The 25,641-nt window shown below is 38.6% G+C and overlaps 3 protein-coding genes across 6 annotated transcripts; all 3 read left to right on the forward strand.

The window, feature by feature from the left end:
• Nucleotides 1–1,747: 1,747 nt before the first annotated feature.
• LOC131323351 (proton pump-interactor 1-like) lies at nt 1,748–9,216 on the forward strand. Of its 3 annotated transcripts, none has more exons than XM_058355101.1 (9): nt 1,774–2,103; nt 3,271–3,415; nt 3,639–4,035; nt 4,491–4,685; nt 5,114–5,293; nt 5,532–5,726; nt 7,751–7,849; nt 7,954–8,511; nt 8,599–9,216. In XM_058355101.1, the coding sequence occupies exons 3-9, from the start codon at nt 3,685–3,687 to the stop codon at nt 8,917–8,919; spliced, it is 1,899 nt and encodes a 632-aa protein (XP_058211084.1). In that variant the 5' UTR covers nt 1,774–2,103; nt 3,271–3,415; nt 3,639–3,684; the 3' UTR covers nt 8,920–9,216. The 3 variants fall into 3 exon arrangements, with proteins under 3 accessions (XP_058211083.1, XP_058211084.1, XP_058211085.1); XM_058355102.1 differs by lacking the exon at nt 3,271–3,415 and having other exon boundaries at nt 1,796–1,995; nt 2,038–2,103; XM_058355100.1 differs by lacking the exon at nt 3,271–3,415 and having other exon boundaries at nt 1,748–2,103.
• A 1,996-nt stretch (nt 9,217–11,212) lies between these two features.
• On the forward strand, nt 11,213–15,957 carry LOC131323352 (uncharacterized). Of its 2 annotated transcripts, none has more exons than XM_058355104.1 (10): nt 11,213–11,436; nt 12,466–12,581; nt 12,743–12,874; nt 12,957–13,030; nt 13,138–13,243; nt 14,421–14,486; nt 14,681–14,745; nt 14,840–14,938; nt 15,431–15,530; nt 15,638–15,957. In XM_058355104.1, exons 1-10 carry the CDS (start codon nt 11,286–11,288, stop codon nt 15,698–15,700), a joined length of 972 nt encoding a protein of 323 aa, XP_058211087.1. In that variant the 5' UTR covers nt 11,213–11,285; the 3' UTR covers nt 15,701–15,957. The 2 variants fall into 2 exon arrangements, with proteins under 2 accessions (XP_058211087.1, XP_058211088.1); XM_058355105.1 differs by having other exon boundaries at nt 12,472–12,581.
• Nucleotides 15,958–16,989: 1,032 nt separating this feature from the next.
• Nucleotides 16,990–23,802, forward strand: LOC131323353 (dynamin-related protein 5A). The gene is made up of 9 exons (XM_058355106.1): nt 16,990–17,402; nt 18,639–18,830; nt 18,932–19,138; nt 19,507–19,935; nt 20,401–20,628; nt 20,700–20,895; nt 21,460–22,156; nt 23,003–23,315; nt 23,411–23,802. The coding sequence occupies exons 1-8, from the start codon at nt 17,094–17,096 to the stop codon at nt 23,187–23,189; spliced, it is 2,445 nt and encodes an 814-aa protein (XP_058211089.1). The 5' UTR covers nt 16,990–17,093; the 3' UTR covers nt 23,190–23,315; nt 23,411–23,802.
• Nucleotides 23,803–25,641: the final 1,839 nt, after the last annotated feature.

Here is a 25,641-nt window from a genome sequence, read left to right on the forward strand (position 1 = left end):
AATCAAGATAGAGTATATATTACGAACCTTAAAAGAAAAGAATAAAAAGTCCTAAATTATGTAGCTCCAAATTAAAAGTCCTTTCAATAAAATGTTACTGTTGCCGTGTAGCCTCAAATTTAATTGATGATTGATGAGGAAAACGGTGAGGTGATAGGCGCCGACCACAAAGACGAGCGACCGGCAATGATAAAGTAAGTCAAGCGTCGAGCAAGTTCTCCCCGTCTAGTTTTCTGTGTGAATTTTGTTTTCCCACTCATTTTTGCAAAAAAAAAAAAAAAACACTTATTTTTGCATAAAAAATAAACTATAAATTAAAAACAAGGGGGGGGGGGCGGGGGGGGCACGTGATCCCCACGTGCCCCTTACTCGGTCCGCCCTTGCACATATCCTTAGAGGAAATGGCATGCATGACAATGACGCTAAGGCTCAGTTTGGATAACAAAAATCTTGAAGAGAAATGAGAATGGGAAACCATGCTTCCATGATTCCAACGTTTGGAAGGACACATGAATAGGAATGTGATGTCATACTTTTCAGGATTTTCATGTGATTCCTGACGACACATCCGACCATAAATTAAATTACCAGATTGAGTGGAAATCTGATCCTAACAGGATTTCAACTTACGATATTCATAAGCAATAACTATTGGGTCCTTTCTACTACAGATGTGGATCCTCTCCGATTCAAGTATTGGACTGGAGGAGACATTAAAATTTGGATCGTTCAACGCTGCAATCAGAGGTTCAGATCTGCTGAGAGACCCTTTCACAAAAAAAATACTATTGATTTTTTTAATGCATCGTTCAGATTTGGGCTGTTTGATCCGATCCCACGATAAATTATGGTATAAGAGGGGAGTTGGTTAAAGTTGCAAGGACTGATATTGAAAAAAAATTATATAAAAGGACTTTTGGACCAAAAAAAAAAAGGAGTGGTTTGCAATTTTTTCTTTCTTTTGGTCAGAACTTTTTACTACTTTTTAGAATCATTTCATAGGGTGATTATCCAAAAAAATAAAACATAAATCAACAAAAATACGACAAAATATTAAAACAAGAAATACAAAAATATCGAATGATCTCCATTTTCATTATTTTTTGTCGATTTCTTTGATGTGTTTTGTTCGTTTTTTTCTGAATTTCTATTTGATTTGCGTCATATTTTTGGACAAACCATTCATCTCGACGAGATCAATTTAAAAAATTTAACATTATGACTGACAAGAAAAAAAAATCGCTAAAGGCGAAAAAATTATCAAACATCAGTCTTTTTGTTTAAAGTGTCGTCTTATGTGAACTTTTTTAATATCGGATCACATTTCTATATTTTTTATTGATCTTGTCGAGACGATAGATTAACTCTAAAGATTATGATGATAAGCTTAATAAAAAGAATCAAAAAAAATACAAAAAAATATTTATTTTATACACACATTTAACCTTTGTTACGAGAATGGAGCCAACATCCCCCAAAATTGATAACAGGAAATGATACTCACACAACCGTTGTGTGTGTTGTGTAATTAATTCTAACCGTTCAGATGTGTTTAGACGCTCTAGATTTTAAAAAAACTCTGTTAATGAAAAGTTTAACTCTTCCAAGGAAAAGTTTGAATGAATCTTCACCATTTATTTCAACAATGGACGGATGGAGATCGGTTGTGTTTGATGTTTTGCACAACCGTTGTGCATGTAGCATCTTTGGAATTGATAACCGCGTCAAACAATACCGGTATCACTCCCTCCCAATTTACTGATCTGTACAATTCCTCTCTCCCTAAATACTCCCTCCCCCTCCCCCTCTCTCTAAAAATAGGAAAAACCTTTTTCCCAAGATCTGACCTTATTTTTGCTCTTCTCGGTAGGCGTTGTCAAAAGGGGGTCTCTTGTGACTCTTCTCCTCCTAAGAATCCCTGCCTCTGTCCTGTTTGTTTCCCATCACAGGCCACCCCCCCGCTATCTTCGTCTCCCCTTGTTTATCCACAAATTCTTTCCCTTTTTTTTTTTTTCCCTCTCCTCTCTGTCTCGAAATTTTCCCTTTTTGCCCTCTGCTCCGTGCGTTATCCCTCGATCTATCCCGATCTCGATTCTTTTTCAGGTAAATCCTAATTGTTTGCGCCTCATGCGTATTGGGTCTTTGAATTTTTGCTCTATTTTGTGAAGAAGGTGTGATCTTTTTGTGGGTTTGCTTGTTCATAGTTGTAATTGGCAGATACGTGCAATACGTTTTGACTTTGTAAAATCTGTATATTGATGTATACGAGCCGTATTTTTTTTATTTGGAGTAAATCTATTGTTTGCGAGTCATGCGTATTGGGTCTTTGAAATTCTGATCTATTTTGTAGAAAGCTTTGATTTGTTTGGTGGGTTGCTTGGATACAGCTCTATGGGTTTTAGATTTCGATGTTTATAGCTGTATGCGTTTTGACTTCGAAATTTATGTACGTTGATGTGTATATACGCGTGATTTTTTCAAAGAAAAATAAATAAACTGGTAAATTGTAATTATTTACAACTCATGCGTATTGGGTCTTTTAAATTTTGGTCTATTTCGTAGAAAGGATGGATCTTTTTGATGGGTTTGGTTTATATATTTAAGTTACAGATTTCGTTGTTCATAGTTGTGAACTTGTAATTACCAGATATATGCAATACATTTTGATTTGTAAATAACTGTACATTGATGCATCTATACGAGTGATCTCTTTTTTCGTTTGAAACAGGTAAATCCTTGTTATTTAGTGTTTATGAGTCATGCGTATTTGGTCTTTGAAATTTTGGTTTGTTTTGTAGAGAAGGTTTGTTTTTTTTGGTGGATTTTCTTGGATTCAGCTATATTGGTTTTAGATTTCGTTGTTAATAGTCGTAAATATATGCAATGCGTTTGGATTTGGACAAATCTATACATTGATGCATGTTTTATTAGAAGGTTAGTGGTGTTTGGTTGATCTTTATTTCCCCCTAGCTGTTGTGAATTTTGATGATATATTGGTTGAATCTAGCATTGGTTTGGTCGTCTGGATAGCTGTTGTGTGTTTCTGTTTTGGCATTGGCTGTGTTTGAGTCATGAATTTGTAGATGGACTTATGAGGGGAAAGGATAAGGTATTAGGGTAAAAGGAAAAGATTAAGGAGACAACGGATTGAAGAAGCTAACTTTTTAGATTTCATTTTCCTGTCTCTCTCTTGCTAAAACGCCCACAAATCCTTGATCCAAACAGAGCCCTAACATTTTGTAGATCCTCCAATTTGGTTTGTTTTTTTAGTGATGACATTGCTACAACTTTGCTGTGGTATACATGAAATTATTTGGAGGACCTTGGCTGTTTTTGGATCATGGATTCACAAGGATTCATGGAGGCAAAGGATAAAGTAAAGGAGGAAGTGACTGAAAGATAGAACGATGACAAAGTGAGGAAGCTAAATTTGTTTACTTGGTTACCTAGCATTTTTCGGTCATTGAGTAAATCCCTCCGAAAATCCATGATCTAAAGTTCCAAACATAGGATTGTAGGTACCGTTCTTCAATCAATAGAGAAAGACCTCTTCTGAGTAGTCGCATGTCTCAATGGCATTGGATTTCTTTTTGTTTCTTCTAATGAGATGTCCTTTTTCTTTTGGCCTTTTGCATCAGAATTCGGGATCGTTAAGGGTGTTGTCTGTCAGTTGTGGTTGAAAACATGGATTTGGAGGTGGTGAAATCTGACTTGGCCCAAGTTTCAATGGAATCTGTGTGTGACAAAAATGGAAAAATGCATCAGGGAATTTGTCCAAGTGAACCCATTATATTCGGTTCACACGATGTTGATGAGCCAGTTAATATCAAAGGAATTAGTGCTTCAGTTCCCGATGTCCCGAAGGATGTTGAGGACGAGTGGCCAGAAGCTCAGAAGATACATTCCTTTTTTTTCGTCAAGTATCGATCGTACGAGGATCCTAAACTCAAGGCCCAAATGGAGTATGCCGATAGTGACCTTCGAAAGAAAGATCAAGCACGCTCTCAGCTCATCGAAAAAATGAGGGCAAAAAAGGTAAGCTGAACTTTGTCTTTAAAAACTATTGATCAAGGTGATAATTCAAATTTCGTGAACATTTGCCTTTTGTGATGCCAAGTCAGCTTTGAGAGTTTTCTTGATTAATTTTTCTGATACAATGAAGAAAAAGAGATTTATTTTTCCCAATTCATAATATAATTGATGAATTTTTGGGGATTTGGAGTCATGTGGTCAAATGTATTCAGTTTTTCAACTCTGGCGGTGCTCTTTTTTGTTGGTAGTTAACTATGATTTCTCTGTTTTTTTTTTTTTTTTGAAATCATTCCTTTTTAATACACTGTTCAATCGATCAAAGTTACACGGTGCATTAAATGAAGAAGAATTGTTGATTGTATAAAGCTAGTGAAGGATGAATCCTATGAAGCCTTGGTCTGACAATTACTCATTACCTAAATGTATTGTTTCTCTGCATTTGTTTTCTGTCACTGTAGTCCGCTAAATTTGAGCTGGATGAACAAATAAGGCCTCTGAGAACTGAGAACGATCAGTACTGGACGATCATGGGTGAGAAGAGAAAAGAGATGGAACCTCTGCAGCATGCACTTGGCAAGTTGCGTAACCCAAACAGTGTTAACCGAGAGAAGGGTGTTGGTCTGTGTTCATCTGAAGATGAGCTTAATTATGTTGTAAGCTTCAACTATTCTGCTGTCAGAGTTGTTTGAGTTCATATCCAAAGTTTTTTAATCCAAGGACCCCTCATTGCTTGGTTGCTGTTTCACGAAACACAATCATGGAAACTGTTTAAGAAAATACATACACTCATTGTTTTCCTACCTTTTTTAAATTTTTGGGGCCGTTTTCCGAGCATTTGAAACAGTCTTTGTGGGGTTTTCTAAAAATTTGTTGTTTTCTGATAAGTTTGCAAAACAAAGTTTTGAAGACCGTCGACTGTCATCTAAACAAATATCTGAGAAATGTTTTGCCAAATGATTCTGAAATCAATGATCAAACCATGTCTGTCTTTATTTCAAAATTTTCAGTTGAAAAATTGCCATTACTTGGAGCTTTGGCGTCTAACTTTTGTGTGTGTGTGTGTGGTAATTGTGAAATCCAGATCAAAAGCTTGCATTACCGTATTCAACATGAAAGTATCCCGCTTTCTGAGGAGAAGCAACTCCTAAGAGACATTAAACAGCTTGAAGGGACAAGGGAAAAAGTAATTGCTAATGATGCTATGAGAGTGAAGATTCAGGATTCGCTGGGTGAAAAAGATGTCATTCAGGACCAGGTTAAAGTAAGATAATCCTCCTTATTCCCTTCTACTCTATTGAATGTAACATGTGCTGTTACCAAACCAAACCAATAAACCTTTGTTGGTTTCATGAATTCTTTTTCGCCACTCTGCTCTGCCAAGAGCCATATGATCCACAGAACTTGCTAAATTCATATCCTTTGTTGTTTTGCTTTTCTTGACTGTAATGCATACATGTTTGTTATTTTATGATTTTTTTTTTTCCTGTGTGTTAATGCAGCTTATGGGAGTCAATTTGGATGGAGTCAGAAAGGATATGCAGGCAGTGAAGGACAAGATTAAGGCACTTGTCGAAGAACGGGTTATCATAAAAAATGAAATTACTAAGCTGGATGCTGAAGTGACGGCTGCAACAGAAAGCCGGGATGCAGCATATAAAAAACTCTGGGAATTGAGGAATCAACGTGACAAGGGGGTATGTTCGTTTAGTTTCCATTCCAATCATAATCATGTATCTTTGACTTCTTTTTTTTCCTGTAGATTGTTAGAATTGATGATGGTTTGTTTTCTATTGATTGTGTCACTATCAATAGAAAATGCAACAGAAAGCCGGCTGTGTGTGCATTTTTTCTTGTAGATTGTTAGAAGTTAGAATTGATGATGGTTTGTTTTCTATTGATTTTTATCTTCAATTTTTTATCGACGGATTTACATTTACATTTTTCTAGCTGTATGGGGGATAGTAAACTAATACTTGTGTGGATGGTAAACTAATACTTGTGTGAATGGTAAACGACTTCTTGTGTGGATTGAAAATTGTTTTGTCAGAATAGTTAGGGTTCAGATTGAATTCTTGGGGCTGATTGTAATTTATGGTAGCGTAGATGGCCGTATTTGGAATACACGTGAATTGTTGGTGGCTTTTGTGTTTTTTATATCCACATTCGGGTTACTTAATGCCCTTAGAGCATCTCCAACATTGAGTCATCCACTTAAAAAATTGGTGTGTCAATTTTTTTCGAAAGCTTATGTGTCGATTCCCTCTCATGTTCCGGATAAGGAAACAATGGAATGGAAACCCTGTAATTGCATTTTTACACTCCTTAAGTAAACAGCTGAACGTCTTCGCTGCTGCCTATCTTGGTCCTCCCACTCTCCTTGGGCAAGCAACTACCTTCCCCTTTCTGTATTTCCCTCTCCCAGTCCATCTCTCCCTGTTTTCTCCAACCTATTCAATTGATCCATCCAACACACCAACCACCCCCCCCCCCCCCCCCCCAAACCACCACACACACATGTAGTGTTTTCTTCAATGTTCGACCACCAGGCCACTCCGGGGCCACTGACTCTATCCCAATGAAATTGAGCTGTGTTTTTGCCTGCAGAAATCCCAACAATAGCAATGTTAAATTTTTGGTATTTGCTGACGGCACTAGGGGCATGGAATATCAGGATATTGCTGGGTTGTTTTTAGAGACTGTAGAGGGAGAGTGGGAAATGGAAAGGCAGGGGTAAGAACCGTATTCCTATGGATTTAGTTGCTTACATAAGCATTTTCTGTTAGTTCCCTTTGAGTTGACCAATGGGGATGTAATTAGTGCGTTATGCTATGTATTCAGTTGTAACGTCCAACAAAGATATTGCTTTGAAAATGGGGAACTAAATTATGAGATAAATTTTGATTTCAAGTTGAGTAAAGGACTTGTTGAGACATTTTTTTTGTGTAAGACCATTTAACTCCCACATAGTTCATGCCAATGGCCAAGTTGCAGTAACACAATAAAATGCTAGAAAACAACTAGACTATATAATGAATGCATCAATAGCAATACCCATGTTTTTTCTACTTGATGGGGGTTTGGGTTGGGGGAGACCGGAAACAATGCTAACCTTGGGCAATATATGCACATTGTGGCTGGTCTCAGAAGTTTTTACCACAGAAATAACACCCCCGTTCCTCCAAAATTCGAGGAACTCAGGCCTAGAGAGCATCGAGAGGGCAGGCCTAGAGACCTCATTCAATTCCATGCTCATTATCTTGCTTCCTTCATTCAAAATTCTGAGTTTGTATTGACGTAAGTTGTTTTTTGAGAGTAAATTCATAATTTAAATAACTTTGTGCATCGACACCAAACTTGAGTTCCCAAGTGGTGACACCCTTGTGGTGTCAAATCCCCCTTTCGGGTTTGGCCATGACATCCCACCATCTCTCTCAAGAATACATGCATTTGTGAATTTGTTGAAGTCTCTAACAGCTTGCACTGTAAACTTGCTTGATAGTTCTCTGACATTGTAAAGAGGAAGGTATGATCCTCTTTAATAGTAATGGTCCAGCCAATGTTTCTATAGATTTATGATTTTTTGATATGATTGTTGATAATTCAAAACAGGGAAAGCATCAGCTTATTATATTTCAATATTGGTACGATACAATGATCATTACTCAAAACTTGGATTGTATACAATCGCATTTTTACTTGGTGTTTTGATGTTTTTCAGAATTCTTGCTATTTTCAAAATCGTGAATTCTTGTACGAGGTCAAAGGACTTGCTGCAAAGAAGGATATTGGAACCCTCATGGAAAAAGAAAAAAAGGAGGTTTGTTGTCCCTTTATCTGGTCCTTTTTGAAGAAGATACTACTTTACTTATGTGACAAGCATATTGTAGTTTTCGTTAACCTTTTTTTTTCTATCCTTATTAGGTTGAGGAATTTATGTCCCGGTGGAACGGTAGCAAGGATTTTAGGGATGATTATGAGAGAAGAATTTTGCCGTCATTGGACATGCGCCAGTTGAGCAGAGATGGACGCATTAGGAACCCAGATGAGAAGCCATTGTTGGTGCAAGAGGCACGAAATTCGTATGAAAATGTGACAGTAACTAAAACCAATATAAAACGACCAACAAAAGAAGATTCCATCTCCTCTCCAGTTGCTGTCCCTGTTGTTGAGGAAGTGACGAAAGAAGCAAAAAGTAAACCACAGAAAGAAGCAAAGAATAACAAGCCAATAAGTTCTGGAAAACCTATGGAGCCGATTGAGTTGGAAGACAAAGGGGAATTCTACGTGTCTGAAAAGGTGCAAAAAGATTTGCCACCAAAGGCTAATGAAGTTGTGGATGAAGCTAAGCTGAAGGAGATGAAAAGAGAAGAGGAGATTGCAAAAGCCAAGCTTGCCTTGGAAAGGAAGAAGAAACTGGCGGAGAAAGCGGCTGCAAAAGCAGCCATAAAGGCTCAGAAAGAAGCTGAAAAGAAGCTTAAGGCAATTCTTCATTTCTATCCTCCATTTTTCAGATGAAGTAGCCCTAGTGATCGCTGAAAATTGGTGAATGAATTTTTTGAACTGCAGGATCGTGAAAAGAAAGCAAAGAAGAAGGCTGCGGCATCTGGACCTGCTTCCGAACCGGAGGATCAACCAGCTGAAGTGGGTCCTGATGTTACCGAACCGGAAAAGGCGGAGGAAAATGTTGAAGCTCTAGTTCCATCAAAGAAAAAGGACCGAAAGGAAACCACAATTAGGTACAGCAAAAGAGCAAAAGGTGCAGATTCACTTCCCAGAGTCATACTCAAGCGAAAGAAATCAACTAACTACTGGTTATGGGCTGCTGCTCCTGCTGCTGTTTTGTCTGTTGCTATGCTTTTAGTGGTTGGATACAAGTATTTCCTCTGAAGTTTAGAAAAAAGGGTCGTATTTGGTGGAACAATTTACGGACCAAATTTTTGTTTCTTGGTGATCCGTGTGGTTTAGGTATGTACTATGGACGTAACTTGTTTATGTTCATGTTCTTTTGTTTTTTTTATAACATGTCGAGTATGGACTTGGCAGAACTCATTAGGTTATCGGTAGATCAGGGAGTATGAGATACTTGCAGGCGAATCACCTATATACCTTTTACTTGGTGTACTTTTGAATTTTAACTTTTAGACTGGAAGGAATGTTTTTTTAAGGCATTTGCTTTTACAGGAAGTTCGTATCTCTACAGGCAAAGATTATTTCAGATTGAGTGGTTTGGAAAACATTTTGATTCCTTCGCCAAGGTTGGGGAGTAAAAGTTCTAGAATCACAAACACACACAAAAACTTGTTCAAACACACGCTCGGGATGATGTGTGGGGCGTACACACACTTGCAAGTGTTGGCATACGTATACGTGTTTGTTGTTCTAGCATTGATCGTTTTGGAGAGGGCTCGGGTTCTGTCCAACATGAAAGTGCTGTGGAGCACACAATGCAGTGCAGTTCATTTCCGTGAGCCCAAGGGACTAGGGGTCTTGTAGTGCAGTTTTGTGAGTCCGCTTAACGAATTGACCTGTAGATCACGAAGATAAAATGGCAGTGATGGAAGCTTACTCAGTCAGCAAGTATGGCAGGGAAGTGGATTCTTCCAATCTTGTGCTTAGAGCGGCAAACGAATTGAACCTGAGTATCAATTTTAAGCTCGTTTAATAAATGAGCCGAACTTAAACTTGACAATGTTCGGCTCGATTAGGCTCGCAAACCCAGAGTATTTATATATCTCAAGAATTTCCCATGTAATCTTGAATTTGTATAAAATTTTACATGTACATAATGAAAATTTCATAACTCGTATAAACTTAAATTTTAATATGTTCCATAATTATATATATATATATATATATGTGCATGAACTTATTAATGTACAAAATGGAAATTTCATTTGTAGTGCTAGATCTGTATGAGAATATAAATATTTAATACTTTAGACTTGTTAAGGCTGGTGGATAAGTTCAAGTTTGATTCAAACCTAGGAAAGCTTAACTCGTCAAACTTTTATTGAGTTCGAGTTCGACTCGAGTTTGCTTAAAAACTTAACAAATGAACCTGAACATTATAAAGCTCGGTTCAATTCGGTACACTCCTGTTACAATCGTGTTACTCAAACTTCAATCGAAAATTACGAGGATTATGAGGACTATTACTTGAGTTGTATTTGTGGTAATTGCGGCTTCGAAAGTATTTAATGTTTTTCCTGATATACTCCATTGAATAACACTTCAACAACAAAATATAAGTTACCCTATACGTTAATTTTCTTGTATTGATTTTGTAATGGGAAGAGAAAAGGGAGGACAATTTGCTCGTTGAAGGCTTGTTCAAAATCAATTTGTTATAAATATAAATCAAACTTGAACATTTTTCAAGCTAGTCAAGGTTTCAAGCTTGAGCTCGAATAAGCCACTACTAGGCTCGTTTGACTTATAATAATTATTAATAATATAAAAAAAAATTCATACTACTTGAGATCGGTTTGCCCGGGTGGTAATTTTAGGTAGCTAGATGGATATATAGTCCGAGCATCTTCTCTTCTTCCCAAGCTAACTTGCAAAAGGAGCAACGGTTAGCGCCACCTGGATGAAGCGAGCCGGAGGGCACTCCGTTGCCTAAATTTGTGCTTGGAGAAGAAGGATTGAGAGAACAGCAAATCTGAGATCTAGAAAATGGCTTGCTCCCCTAGTGTTTGTCCCTGGGTTTTATGACCGGTTGGTCCCTTGCTCTCCAAGTATCTCGTGCCCGACTCAAGTTTGTAACGTCATGCGTAACGGTTAGTCAGCGACGCCAGTGATGGTGATGCTCGACAAACACGTAGCCGAGCCCCATGCTTGCAGAACATGATGTACTAGTGAAAATATCCCAACTGACTTCGGGCTCGTACCATGGGTCGGGCACCCTTTGGCTCGACCCAACTCCACCAGGTCCAAACCCTGGGCCAATGTGCTGGGCTTATGTGGGCTCTTACCATGAGTCGGGCACCCTTCGGCCCAACCCAACCCAACTACACCAGGTCCAAACCCTCTGGGCCAATGCGCTGGGCTTATGCGGAACGGGCGAGCCATCAGCCCAACTAGGCCCAGCTTGGCTGGCCGCTGCCCACTCGGGCGGGCCCATGAGGTGTCGGATCCGGCCCACTACCGTTTGTATTCAACTTGGATTAAAATTCAGCTCATCTCGTTAGGCCGAAGTATTCAAACAAGCAGGAGTACTATCAACCACCAGTGCGCAGTACGCATACACAACCATGGCAGCCACCAGCTTCGCGTCTCATTCTGTTCTAGGAAGAGCCCTATTCCGGGCACTTGCATCCCCTCTTCCCGTTGGAATCAGCAAGAAATTCTCTCACTACAGAACCCTTCTCTCTCTTCCTCTCACTACTTCTCTCGGCAATTCAGGTTCTCGTCTTTCCTCTATTTGGGACTTTTACAACTTTTCTTCCGTCCGAAACTGTTATTTTTCATCTTAAAGTTGTGATTTTTGAATACCCATGTGATGAATTGGGAATTTTTTCGTGAATTACGTTATGTTGAACTATGTAGTTGATGAGGATGTTTAGGTCACTTACAGAAGCTACTCTTTTGGATGTAGACAATGAGCATTGGCTTCTTATGGGGCATACAATTGATGAATTTCGCCTGTTCTCACCACCCCTATTTGAACCACACTATCAGCAAATATGTTCTTTTTGGTAAAGATTAGGATAGGTTCTTCTTAATCTTTTTTTGACAACTCGGGTGTCGGGGCCAGCTTACGCGCACCTCGACTATTCCTTGGGACCAATCCCACTGCCCACTTGTGGGGGATAGGTTCTTCCTAATCTTGTGTTCCAAATAGCATGAAATTCCTGATGCCAATTGATGTTGTCTATGTCTGGTGATAGCGACACCTTTATGTCACCATTAACAATTGCTGCCACTTATTAGTTGTTACATCGGGCGCGGTCACATGTCTTAGTGTGAGATTGATATTGTTACCAATCCAAGAACATGGCAACTGGACAAAATGTCCATATACTTATCATTTGTTTCTATTTTCTTGGGTAGATTAAGGTATCATAGAGTATTTCATGCATAATATGAGAGGTTACACATAGTTCCATGGTAAACTCAAATTGCAAATATTCGTGCCAGGTGTCATGCATAATGTGGGAGTTTTAAGCACACTTTCATGGTAAACTCAAATAGAGTATGCTTGCCCGCTGCCCATAGCCACACCCTTACCGCCACTACTCAGTGTCAAACACTGATACTTTTATACATCAAAAAGAGTCTATGTAGCGTAGGATGCAACCTTAGGGAAATACCAATTAAAGAAATCGTAAATGCCTAAGATTCATTTGCTGACTGGGCTTGCAAGCTTTGGAGGCAAAATTCAGTTATTATACTTGATAACTTGCACCCTTGTTGATACTTCTGGTGATACAGCTGCAGGTATATGTCAGTTGGCAGTGTCACAAGCTATTAACGGCAATGTAAATGGTTTACTCAGAGGAGTGGGAGACAAGAATACCAATGAAGCTGTGAAGCATATTGTAGAATTGGTATTTTCCTTACTTCCTTTTGAAAAAACACCTTCGAATGTAGGAGGAGGAAGAAGTTTAACAATCTGCGGTCCTTAGAAGTTTGAAGTGATTATATTTTCTCTCTTCAACTAGTTATGAAAGATTATTCTGATTTTTCAATCAACCTCTGCCCTTCTCAGGCAAAACGAGCATCGTCTAGGGGAGAAGTTCTTCATACAGATTTTCTCACACCACTCATCCTAAAGGAATCTATGTTAGTACTGGAAAAGTTCACTGACATCAAAACAGTGGCTCAGGGTGGATATCCAGAGGTTAACTTGAAGAAAATATTTCTGTCGGAATGTTGTTTCTGTTAATTTCTCTTACATGTAACATATGTAGCATGTCCTCCAGGCCGAGCGTTGTCGGCTTTCAGTTGGACATCCACAAGAATTGACAAGTGATCCAGATATAGTTGTGGCGTTAAGGCAAGTCATTGGATGTCCATTGTCCTGTGGGTGTACCATAATAAAGTTTCATTTTAAAAAATGAGGGAGAAAAAAGCTTTATTTGTTAAATGTTTACTCTTTTCCAGTATCACAGGCAACTTTGGGTTTCAACCTTGTTCTCATGGTGACTTCCTTGGCTCAATTCTTGGGACAGGGATTGCTAGGGAGAAGCTGGGGGATATTTTGGTGCAGGTATCATGTTTGTTATCAGAGTTCGACATTGGCAGCATAAGAATGGCAATATTAGAATATTAAATCTTTGATGTTTATTTTCTTATTTCTTTTTTAACCTCAGATCATTTAGTAAGGAAAAGAGGAAAACGAAGATGGTTTCTTGATACCTTTATAACTTCTCTATATACTCGTCTCTCATGAGTTATGATGATCAAAACCACTATAAGGCCTTGCTGGAAAAGTTTGCCACTGAGAATTATTACCAAGTAAGGTAACTGGAAAAAAATACAAGCAGCATCCTTTTATTTCGATAAACACACCAAATGGAAGGTCTTCGGAAAAGTGATCACTCTGCCTGTAGTTGGATATTGGATCACAATTGCTTGTGCTGGTCCGGGACGTGGATAACATTTTTTTACTGTTGAATGCATAGAATGGGTGAAATGCTTAGACCAATGAGGACCAACCAGAGGAGTGATATACAAAATGTGCTTAATTGATTGCCTCGGGCCTGTAATGAAGGGTTTCTGAATGTTGAGTGTGTAGATGGGCATAGTACAAAGATTAGAAGAGACCATTCACACAAGAGTTGTATGAATAGCTCACAATATGACATGTAGATAAGTAGTTTAGGAAGGATAGGATTATTTAACACAGTACCTATATGTACAGTATCCTACCCCTGATTTCCTTCTAAAACTGCAGAGACTCAAAGGTTGGTTTTTAAGCAAAGAAACTTGGAAAATACATTTGTTGTGTGAACTTTTACCTCTTGATTTGGAAGTAGTTTTTTTGTGGGACCTAATTTCTTTGGCAAATATTTGAGTTTATTTAAAACTGGTCACCAACACCTAAAATGGAGGATGGATGCTAGGTGACAGGATCCTTGCTTGAAACTAAGTTGGTAGAGGCTTTTTGTGGTCATCTACTTTCCTTACCTTTTGGCGGTCAATAGTTAATGATGTGTGGCATGTGTCAATTAGTTGCAGACTTGCACATATTATATATGGCTACATTTCAGACCAGTGCCTCCTTTAGGATTCCATTTTTTACCTTGCATTTAAACTAATGATCACTTCATCTTCCCTAACTTTCTTATTCTCTATTTATATGGTGAGTTTTAGGCTACTTTTTATGTTGACGCTTAATGTTTACCCACCTATTGTCAGTTTGTTAACTGTCGTCTGTTGTGCAGGGAGAAGGAGCTCAGATTCTTATTGTTCCAGAACTAGCTGACTTTATCACATCAACCTTGGACAAGGTACTAATCCTTTCATGTGTACGACATTCTTGTTCTTTGCATAATTTTGCTAGTACTATGGTCCTAGAAGATTGGCCTGGGAAAGGAGATATGCCCAAGTTTATGTTTTGAAGTTCAAGAAGTAAGTATAGGATGTGGCTGAAGTACAACTCAGGGGCAAAAGTTCAATCACATTTGATACGTTCCTTTTGCAGGTTGGCAACGTTCCGGTCACTTGTGAAAAGATTCCATTGCTTGCCCTTGAATATAAGCCACCAAGGTAGCAAATTGTTATCTTGTTGACCCTATGTTGACACTTTCCATTTGCCATCAGCCGAATCATATAGGCTACATATAATCCTGACACTTTACAGAACTCAGACTTTCAAAACCGTGGAACCATCATTGAGGGTCGATGCAATTGCTAGTGCTGGATTCAAAATCTCACGAACAAAGCTAGTCGATTTAATCAGGTATAACCTGTTATTTTTGGATTGGATTCCTTTGTAATTATTTGGATGAAGTTCTTATTCCTTAACTTCACTACATGTGCCTATTGTATTTTGGTGTCTTTATAAGTTTATGAAGACCTCAGTTTATTTGGAGACAAACCTATAAGCCTTTAAATCAAAGGGTAGAATGAAACAGTTAGGTTGTCCTTTATTTTGGGTTTTAGACGGTAAATTGGTAATTAATTTGGCAACTTAAAACCCTATTCTTGTCTCCTCTTTTTTGGGATTCTGAATGGGACCTTCGGAGCTTAGTTTTCACTACAATATCTGTGATGTTCCAATTATTAAGTGCTGACCTGTCCCATTCCAAATCAAATGCCTGAAAAGAGGAGATGTCAATTAACGATTCACATGGTTTAGTACATGTGACAATCTCTCGTGCAAATACATATTCACAAAGTCCCGTAAAGAGCAAGGGATAACCAAAGTAACCAAAAAATTTCCTCCTTTCAGAAGTGGGGATGTGCGTGTTAACTGGACAACCGTGACAAAAGGTACCACCACAATGAAGACTGGGGACATTGTCTCAGTTAGTGGAAAAGGAAGACTGAAGGTGAGTCATTACTCATTATAATTGGTGTAACACTGCTGTCCGGTTAACTTACTTGAGGGCAGTTCCATTGAGCCAACCATCTTGACTTCTCTATTGTTTGGGTTCAGATTGGAGAAATAAACCCAACAAAGAAGGGAAAGTTTGCAGTAGAGCTTATCCGATATTTATGAAGGACTCAGCAAGGGCGACACAGAAAGATTGTATTCGTTTGTCTCAACTGTTGGTCTTTCGATGTATTATGTGTCATTTTCCTAGAAATTGCTTTTGTTGTTCATAGCAAGCCTAATCCATCACATATTGGCTAAAGCAGAGTCTAGATTTTGTCGAGCCTAATCCTAGAGGTTGGCTAAAGCATAGTCAAGTTCTACCACTAAGGAGAAAATAGAAAATGTCACATTCTTAGTGCAAATCACGGTGTATTACTCTCTCTCTCTCTCTCTCTCTCTCTCTCTCTCTCTCTCTCTCGTGTGCGTGCACGCACACTCTTGCCTCACAAAGGAGAACAGAAGGTAGGAATAAGAATGCACTGCAAGTTCTATGTTGCATGAGCTTAGCTTTAACCTGTTACTTCCGTCTTTTCCTAATAGGTTTGGGAGCGGAGCCCAATCAATGGAAAAGTAAGAGAGAGCGGCTCGCCTGTTGTCGTTCATCTAATTAAAGATTGTTTCCTTATATGAACTTTGTTAGTCCAAAACTTTTAGCAGCATGCTGGTGTAATTTTTCACGATTTTGAACGCTTAACCTGTGACCTTTTGAAAAAAAGAAAGAAACATATGAGATGGAAGTTCCGTTGAAATGGTGAAAACAGTGCTTCATCCTAAATTGCAAATGAGGAAAACCAAGATTGCATCAAACTTGATGGGTTAAAAATGGCCCGGACCACATGATTAACTTCTATGTGTCCCTTAAAAATCTAAGTAGTCAAACGTCTCTGTCTCTCCTTTACGATTCCATGCGGCTCAAGGCGGTTGATATTTGACGAATTTCATCAAATAAAAAAAGAATGGGGAAAAACTGAAATAGGGTTTTTGAGAACGGTCTCAAAGGCTCTTTACTAGATAGTAGGCCTAGAACTAGCAAATGAACACAGTCTTCCACTTCAAGCCTCATTTGAGCCAAAGGGCACACTAACATGCACGAAGCATTTGCTCATGAAATTGCTTATGAATTTTGTGCTCTTCCGAAAAAGAAAAGTTTGTGTATGCAATGTGCACAAATTTAAATACAAATGCGTTTGAAAACCTTCACAAATCCTACTAAGTAAATATTGAGGGACTAACATGCATCGGATGACTATGTGTTTGAATATGTATTTTTTTGTCAAAGTGTTTGAATTTGTTTGCATAAATCTGTATGCGTAGCATTGCTTTTTCGAATAAATGTTTAGGGTTCCATATGCACTTTCAAAATTGTTCGAGGGCAGGTCAGTGTAATTTAATACTTAACGGTCTTTCATCATTACACAAAGAAAGAATTCAAATTCAAAAACCTCCTCCCCCTCTCTCTCTTCTCTTCTGCATCAATTCTCCTCTCCACTCTCTCCAGTACCCACCCAAAAACGCCATGGCCACACCCAGCAGCAAAACCCCTTCCACCAAAACCAAATCGATGCCGGCCCGACCCGCTTCCGATTTCAAGACCCGGTTCGACGCCTACAACCGCCTCCAGGCGGCCGCGGTCGCATTCGGCGAGAACCTCCCCATACCGGAGATAGTCGCCGTGGGCGGCCAGTCCGACGGCAAGAGCTCTCTCCTCGAAGCCCTCCTCGGGTTCCGGTTCAACGTCCGAGAAGTCGAGATGGGCACCCGACGGCCTCTCATCCTCCAAATGGTCCACGACCCCACCGCATTAGAGCCCCGGTGTCGGTTTCAGGTTCTTTCTTATCTACTCTATTGATTTTACGGTTGTTCAAGTGTTTATGGGTTTTTCAATTCCCGTGCTTTTGCTAATCTGGGGTTTGAATTCTCACTGAATTTGGGGCTTGGTTTTGGAAATTAAAAAGTCAGGGTTTTTTTACTAGATTTTAGGTTTATCGTTTTTGAATATCGAAAGTCAGGGTTCTTACTACATTTTATGACTGCATTAGTTAGCCATCAACCGTCCAAATTTTTTTGCAATTGCTACAAAGATAGCATGCTTCAAACAAAAAAAAGCACTCTTCGCACAGTTTTGGCAAGGTGTATGGGATTTGAAATCATTTGCCAAAGATGAACGTAACAACCCACCATTACGTTTAATTCTTGACCTGGATTATTTAGCACCCAAGAATATTATCCCTCCATCATAACTTCGGTTGTTTTCTTTGAACTACTTACCTTAGCAGAGTCTATGAGTTTTTGAATTTCTATGCGGCTATCAATCTGGGGTTTCAATTCTTAGTGGAATTTGGGGCTTGGTTGTGGAAAGTAGTTCATGGGGTTTGAATTTCTGTGCGTCTATCAATCTAGGGTTTCAACTTTCATTGAATTTAGGGCTTGGTTGTGGAAATTCGAAAGTCAGCGTTTCTACTTCCTTTTCTGTGCATGGGTTTTTGAACTATCAATTAGGAATTTCTACTCTTATTGGAGTTTGGGGCTTGGTTTTGGAAATTCAATAGTCAGGATTTTTACTTCATTTGATGTTGTGGGTTTTTGAACTAGTGTTTGAATGCGGTAGATTTAGGGTTTGGTTGTGGACATTCGAATGTCAGGTTTTTTCTACTACCTTTGGGACATAAGTCACATAATATGTATACATAAGTGATATGGTTTAGACTTTCAGCAATTCGTTTGGTTGCCCTGAAAGTAGATGGAGTGGAAATGTCAGTTGAAGCTTAGTCTGCTGCTGTTGTAGTTTCGAATGGCCAAATCAATCATCTGTTGTGCATATTATTGATGTAATGGGCTTGAGAGAATTTAGGACCTGTGCTTTTGACAGTGTGGGTAGGAACTTCGAAGAGTATTTTCAGCAAAAATTTGTTAGGAACTAATACATTTTCTACTTTATGCTCTAGTTTAAAGTTCTATTTCAGGGTCTAGACATGCTCACAGATTTGCAGGCTCTCACTGTTAAAAGAGTAGCTTTTCTTCATCTATGTTCGTAAGATACTGAAATATGATGCATAAACAGGAAGAAGAGTCTGAGGAATATGGAAGTCCTATTGTTTTAGCATCTACAATTGCAGATATCATAAAGTCACGGACTGAATCACTTCTGAAGAAGACCAGAAGTGCAGTGTCTTCAAAGCCAATTGTGATGAGAGCAGAATATGCCCATTGTCCTAACCTCACCATCATTGATACGCCAGGCTTTGTTCTCAAGGTAAGTGGACACAAAATGTTGATATGAAAAAGAAAGTTCGAAATTCGTGTTAATATATTATTTATGTTTTAGTCAACATAATAATGTGAATAATTTGGCAGGCAAAGAAGGGTGAACCAGAGAATACACCTGAAGAAATTCTGTCAATGGTGAAGTCGTTGGCTAGTCCACCCAATCGCATTGTCTTGTTCCTTCAGCAAAGTAGTGTGGAATGGTGCTCGTCACTGTGGTTGGATGCTGTTCGCGAAATTGATCCAACATTTAGGCGGATAGTAGTTGTCGTCTCGAAATTTGACAATCGGCTCAAGGTACGAATCCACTACATTTTTGTGTAGTGATATGCAAGGAAATGCAGAAAATTTCATCAATTATCGGTACTTTTTTGTTGTTTGGTTGACATAAATGAATTTTATTGCAATAGCAAACAATTTTCTTCGTCACATTCCTAAAAAGGCTTGCATTATTTAGTAGTTAACTTAATGTAAAGACCAATGTTTTGTGACTAGCAATGCACCACCGTGCCCCCAGCTTTGGAGTTTACTTTGGTACTTCATAACCGGGAGAAATTCATGGTTAATGGAATGATGAGACCTTTGCCGTCAGACAATTTGGTTTCTTCCTCTCTCTTTTTTTTATGATTTACGATTTGTTCCTGATTTGGAATAATTAACTTCAGGAATTTACTGACCGGTGGGAAGTGGATCGTTATTTGAGTGCCAGTGGTTACCTGGGAGAGAATATTAAACCATTTTTTGTGGCTTTGCCGAAGGATAGGAACACAGTTTCAAATGATGAATTCCGCAGGCAAATATCTCAGGTGGACCTCGATGTAATACACCATCTGCGTGAGGGTGTTAAGGGGGGATTTGATGAAGAAAAGTTCAGTTCCTATATTGGGTTTTCCTGTCTCAGAGATTTTTTGGAATCTGAGCTTCAAAAGCGCTACAAAGAAGCCACACCCACTACTTTAGCTTTGCTTGAACAGCGCTGCAGCGAAGTCACTGCTGAATTGTCCAGAATGGAAACCAAAATACAGGCTACTTCTGATGTCTCTCATCTTCGGAAATCTGCAATGTTGCATGCTGCTTCGATCTGCAATCATGTGGTGCGTTGTATTTGACCTTTTACCTTTGCATCTCCATGGTTCAATAGCTAAATGGCTAGCATTGCTGTACTTTAGGAAGGAATAATATTATCAAATTGCTACAATATAGCAATGTTTTCCCCAACGGAGCAAATGCTATTTCTTCTATTCAATTTTTTTTTCCACAAATGCCATATTGACTTTGTGATATTTGGGTCCCCTAATGAGCATGCTAAATTTTATCAATGGCTATACCTTGTGCCGAAATTTCTTCTTATGAGAAGACATAGCATGTGTTTTATCTCACCCTTGGAAGAGAAAATCCAAAAATCCATGCTCAATGTCTTAATAGTAGTTATAGCAACTCATATAGCGTGTTATTGGAGAATCTGTAAGATTGTACAATGACCTGTTAATTCCCATTGAGTTTGAAAGAGTCAATTTAGTAACATAGCTTGCATGGTTGCTCTTGTATGATTGGTGAAGGGAGCACTGATTGATGGAGCAGCTGACCCTGCCCCAGAGCAATGGGGGAAAACAACAAATGAGGAACAGTCAGAGAGTGGTATTGGGAGCTGGCCTGGCATTAGAGCAGATATAAAACCTCCCAATGCCACCCTACGTCTGTATGGTGGGGCCGCTTTTGAAAGGGTTATGCATGAATTTCGTTGTGCTACATATTCCGTCGAATGCCCCCCCGTATCAAGGGAAAAAGTAAGTTTACTCCCAAATCAATCTTTCTTGGGATGGAAATTAGAATGCTAGATCTGATCTCCTTAATACAGGTGGCGAATATATTACTTGCGCATGCGGGCCGTGGTGGGGGTAGAGGAGTCACAGAGGCAGCTGCAGAGATTGCACGTGCTGCTGCCCAGTCATGGTTAGCTCCTCTTCTCGACACGGCATGTGATCGGCTTGCCTTTGTTTTGGGGAACCTCTTCGATCTTGCTGTGGAGAGAAACCATTGCCGAGACTCAGGCTGTAAGAAGTTATCTTGTTTTTGCATTTCACAGTTTCCATAGAGAAATAACTTAAATCTATTTGACCGTTTAAATTTCTTAATCTCTTTCACTTTGCTCAGTGTGTGGAGAGAGGATATTAGCTGCTGATCTAAACATTAAGGTTAATATCTTCTGTACAAATAACCAACAGAACCAAGCCTTATCTCCTAGTCTCTCATCTATAGGGGTTGACTAGATGAATTCTTTTCCACCATTTTGCTCTTTCGTAGGGTATTTATACAGTTACGTGAAATAAATTCGTATATTTTGTTACACCAGCATCCCAATTCCCATGTCACTTTGGTCTTCCCTTTCCCTAGCATTTCCAGTATAATCCTCTTGCACTTCCTTATGGTCACATCTACTCGTCAAGTTTCTTCGTTGTGTAAGTATGCAATAAAATGTGTCCACTGTCCAAGTTATAAAAAGGAAATAAATTGTGAAAATCAGTTTCCCTGAAATGATCACCTCTTTTCCCTTTTTGGTTGGTGTTTGACAGTTTCCATATTTGCTTCTCACATCAGTTATAAAATATGTGATTCAGATGGCAGGAAAACTGGAGATATGGATGGCTATGTTGGTTTTCATGCTGCTTTAAGGCACTCTTACAGCCGCTTTTTGAGGGATATCACAAAACAGTGCAAGCAATTAGTTCGGCATCACCTTGACTCAATTACTAGCCCGTATTCTCAAGTCTGTTATGAGAATGACTTTATGGGGACTTATGGTTCAGGTGCAAGCTACACTTCCAAATCCAACCAAGCTTCAGCTACATCATTTTGTCTTGAGCTATCGGACGGAGGGCCCACATTGGAAGATGAACCCATGAAAGACCAAGAGAATATACCTCCAGAAAAAAATGCCCACCAAACAACGCCAGGAAAAGTTACAGAAGCCAGAGAAGTTCTTAGGGAAAGCCAAATGACTGTACCTGAGACTCCTTCGCCAGATCAGCCAAGTGATGGAAATAATGTTGGCATTAAGAAGGAACTTGGAAACTGCATTGAGGTAGGAGCAAGAAAACGGCATCCTAGAATAGTCGGCAATAGCAGAAATTCGGATCATTTGAGAGTCCAGAATGGTGGTGGTCTTTTATTCAGGGGTGGGGATAGCAGTTCACGATCAGGGTCAGCTTACTCAGAGATTTGTTCTTTGGCTGCACAGCATTTTGCACGGATACGTGAAGTTTTGGTTGAGCGGAGTGTGACATCAACTTTGAACTCTAGTTTCTTAACTCCTTGGTAAGTTACTAATCCTTAGTAGGACATAGTACTTGTGTTCAATGGGCATTCATATCCATTGAGACACCTGAAATCAAAATATGTTTTCTAGGAAATAGGTATTTACTTGGTTGCCTAAGGTGATTGTTCAACAATGTCACTGTTGGGTACCTGCTGGGGCATTGTTTGTCTCCTTCACAATTCACAAACCAAGGTGCTTATGATGAACCAGTGTCTCATGATCTTTATATGGTTTCATCTATTTTAGGCTGAATAGAACCCTCAACTTTTGTTCACTTGTGGCGTGACTAGTTAAGAAACTATAAAACAGTCCAAACTATGAGAAAGTTAGGGTCGAGCAAAAATAAACATGAGAAAGATAGGGCTGATTACAACCAAACACAGCAAACAAACAGAGGAATGCATTGCCTATAGCAAATGAAAAATAACAAGAATCCCATAGGGAGCAAGCACTATTTGTTCAAATTATAAACACTGTGTAGATAGCATTCAATAGATCTATAGAAATAAAGTAACGATGCTCCATTCTCATTCTTTGGGAGCATGCTTAATCTTGTTTTAAATTCATTACCAACCTTCATGTCTCATCTGCAGAATGTTAAGTTCTTCTGTGTCATTGATTGGGCAAAAGATTTAACTGTATACATTAGGCCATGAATGCTGCATAGGAACGAGTACATTAATCTGCATAGCAAGCCTTGGGTACTTTTTAATTTTCCCAATGAACTTGATTCAAACACAATAGGATTATCAATGGGCCCATGACTAAACTCTGTGGATTAACAGGTTCCACATCTGCGTTGATTTAGCAACTTATTTCATTTTGCTCTCTTTTAATTTACACAGCCGGGATCGTCTTGTGGTAGCACTTGGGCTGGATTTGTTTGCTGTCAATGATGAGAAATTCATGGACATGTTTGTTGCACCTGGAGCAATTGACATCCTACAAAATGAACGGCAGTCTCTTCAGAAGCGTCAGAAAATATTGCACTCTTGCTTGACCGAGTTCAAAACTGTGGCACGTACACTTTGATGAAACCTCTCTCTGTCTCTCACACAAAACTGCATTGACGCCACTGAGAAATAGTTCATTGGTTCACCATCTTGTGAGCATTCACATTAACTCTGCAAATAGGGTTTCACAGCATCCTTTCTCAGGGTGAGTTAGTTGCTTCCATTTGGTTCCTTCAACCATTTTTTCCTCTAATCGTATCTGATTGGATAAGAAAGTGATTTTGATTGCTGTGTGTGCAGATAATGTTCGTACAAACTGCTAACAAACCACAAAGAAGTGATTGAAGATTTTTCCTCTAAGTTTTCATGCCAGGATTTTCTAATGTCTTCCCAAGTAGAGTTATGTCCATTTGGCTCAGTGCAGACCATGCTCATATTGCTAGTTGTGATTGTATTGTTTCGGATCAGATTTAGGTGAGGTGTAATCATTGTTTGTGCTGTATAACAATGAGTTTTTTCTTAACAGAAACAAATGGCTGCATTCATGAAAAGCCTTCTGGCACTGCAGATGATTGAAACTTGCTTATTTTGGATGTGTCATAGTTTCTTAGTCTCTGCTTTCGGCTGTATAACAATGATTGAAACATGCTTATTTTGGCCAGAGTGTTGTGGAATTTAATCCATCTTGTCTATTCTTTTCCTGGGTATGCACTTTTATCCTTCGGCTTGATGTTTTATTAAAATGACTACGTATGCATGGATATGATAGCGCTGTTTGGGGCAAGCCTTGTTATCTTGCGGAAAAATGAATCCTTCTCTTGTTAGATAAGAAATGACCCTCATTTAAACTTAAACTTCTAATTTTTGCTTGTAAAAGATCGTGATGAGTCCTATTTTGCATCACACGAACGATCACCACACGAGAAGATTTCGATTCCTTCTCTCTGCTTGCTCTTTGTGCATCCAAGTTTAGCATAGCCGGCTTAGGCGGTTCTAAAAGGAGTGGCATCTTTCTGAGATGTTACTGACAAGTATTGTACTTTAGGTTGTGAAGAGAAAACAAAGAAGTGGAGTATATAGCAAACACAGATAGCTGTAGAAGAAGCATAGCCTGTAAACTATTGAATCCCCACACCAATGACGGAGTTGGGGTTTTGCTGTAAGTTGAGAGCACAATAGGGTGTTGTCATCTTTCGTTCGGGTCCACTAATATGATCCGAACTACTCCCTCTGTCCCATTTTCATTGTCCATTATTATGTTTATCTTTTTTATGTCTTTTGCCTATATCTTTTAGTGTAGATCTTGAAAAATATGCAATGTGGATCTTGTTTGATAGATCTCGATTAGTTTTATAATACAAAATTATGAAAATTATGAAAAACATTATAGATTAAAAGATATAAATAATTAAAAAATGACACGCAATTCAAAAATAGACAATGAAAATGGGACGGATGGAGTATTAATTTTATTTGCCTTGTCCAAATTGTCCATAACCTTCACGTCAAAATTTTACATATTTTCTTGTGATATGTTGCTTCGTAATGTATTGTTTCTTCATCTATTTGAGAGCAATTCTCCTGGTATGACTACAAGATGAATCAAAATGAAACGAAAAATGGTCTGTGTGTGCTATTTTAAAGAATATGCATTTCCAGAAAAAAATTATAAAGCATTTGAAAAAATTTCCCAACACAAAGTCAAGGTCCTCCTTGACACCCTTTTTGAACATCGCAATCACCATTTACAAAAATCTTTTTTTTTTTTTTTGTCTGTTAAGGAAGGCAGGGCACATCAGTCCTAATACCACATTGTAACCACTAAATTTTTGGTACTAGTATCTTACCGAAACGAAGCTATGCTTAGCAGGGCCGGGGCGGCCCAAGCAATGGCTAAGACTTCCAAATTGATTGTGTAGGCCTCATTTTCTAGTGCATATATATACAAGTGTATATGTCAATCTTTTTTTTCACTTTCTTTAATTAGCTAAAAATGGGGAGAGTCAAGAGAACAATGAATTTTACCTTGACAGATTATTAATTGCTCTTTTGATACTATTTTATTTTTGTTTAATAATATATATGGTCGGTTATTTTCTAATAATTGTCTATGTGAATCCAAAAGGCTCGCAAATTAACCCTTTTAAAATCTTAAGTCAAACAAAAGGCACTATATAGCCGTCTATAATAAGACTAAGTCACATTGAATATTAATGCATTTTGTCAGAGATTCAAATGGATTGGCCACATTATTGTTTGAAAAGAAAATTTTAAAAAAACTTGCTTTTTAAAAAAAAGGAGTTTTGTACTTATAAAAAAAAAAGCAAAAAAAAAACGTTTCAATAGTTAAATTGAAAATAAAGTTCTAAATATTTTGCCAGAGGCCTCAAAAAGCCGTGGGCCGCCCTTGATAAAAATAATGACCATTGACATGGTGTTTAAATCTATTGACTCTTTTTCACACGTTTACACAAAGAATCAGATGACCCCAAACGTTGCTGGTTAAGAGAAATGAATATATAAGATCTTAT

Source organism: Rhododendron vialii, chromosome 4a (genome assembly GCF_030253575.1).
Source record: "Rhododendron vialii isolate Sample 1 chromosome 4a, ASM3025357v1".
Classification (NCBI taxonomy): domain Eukaryota; kingdom Viridiplantae; phylum Streptophyta; class Magnoliopsida; order Ericales; family Ericaceae; genus Rhododendron; species Rhododendron vialii.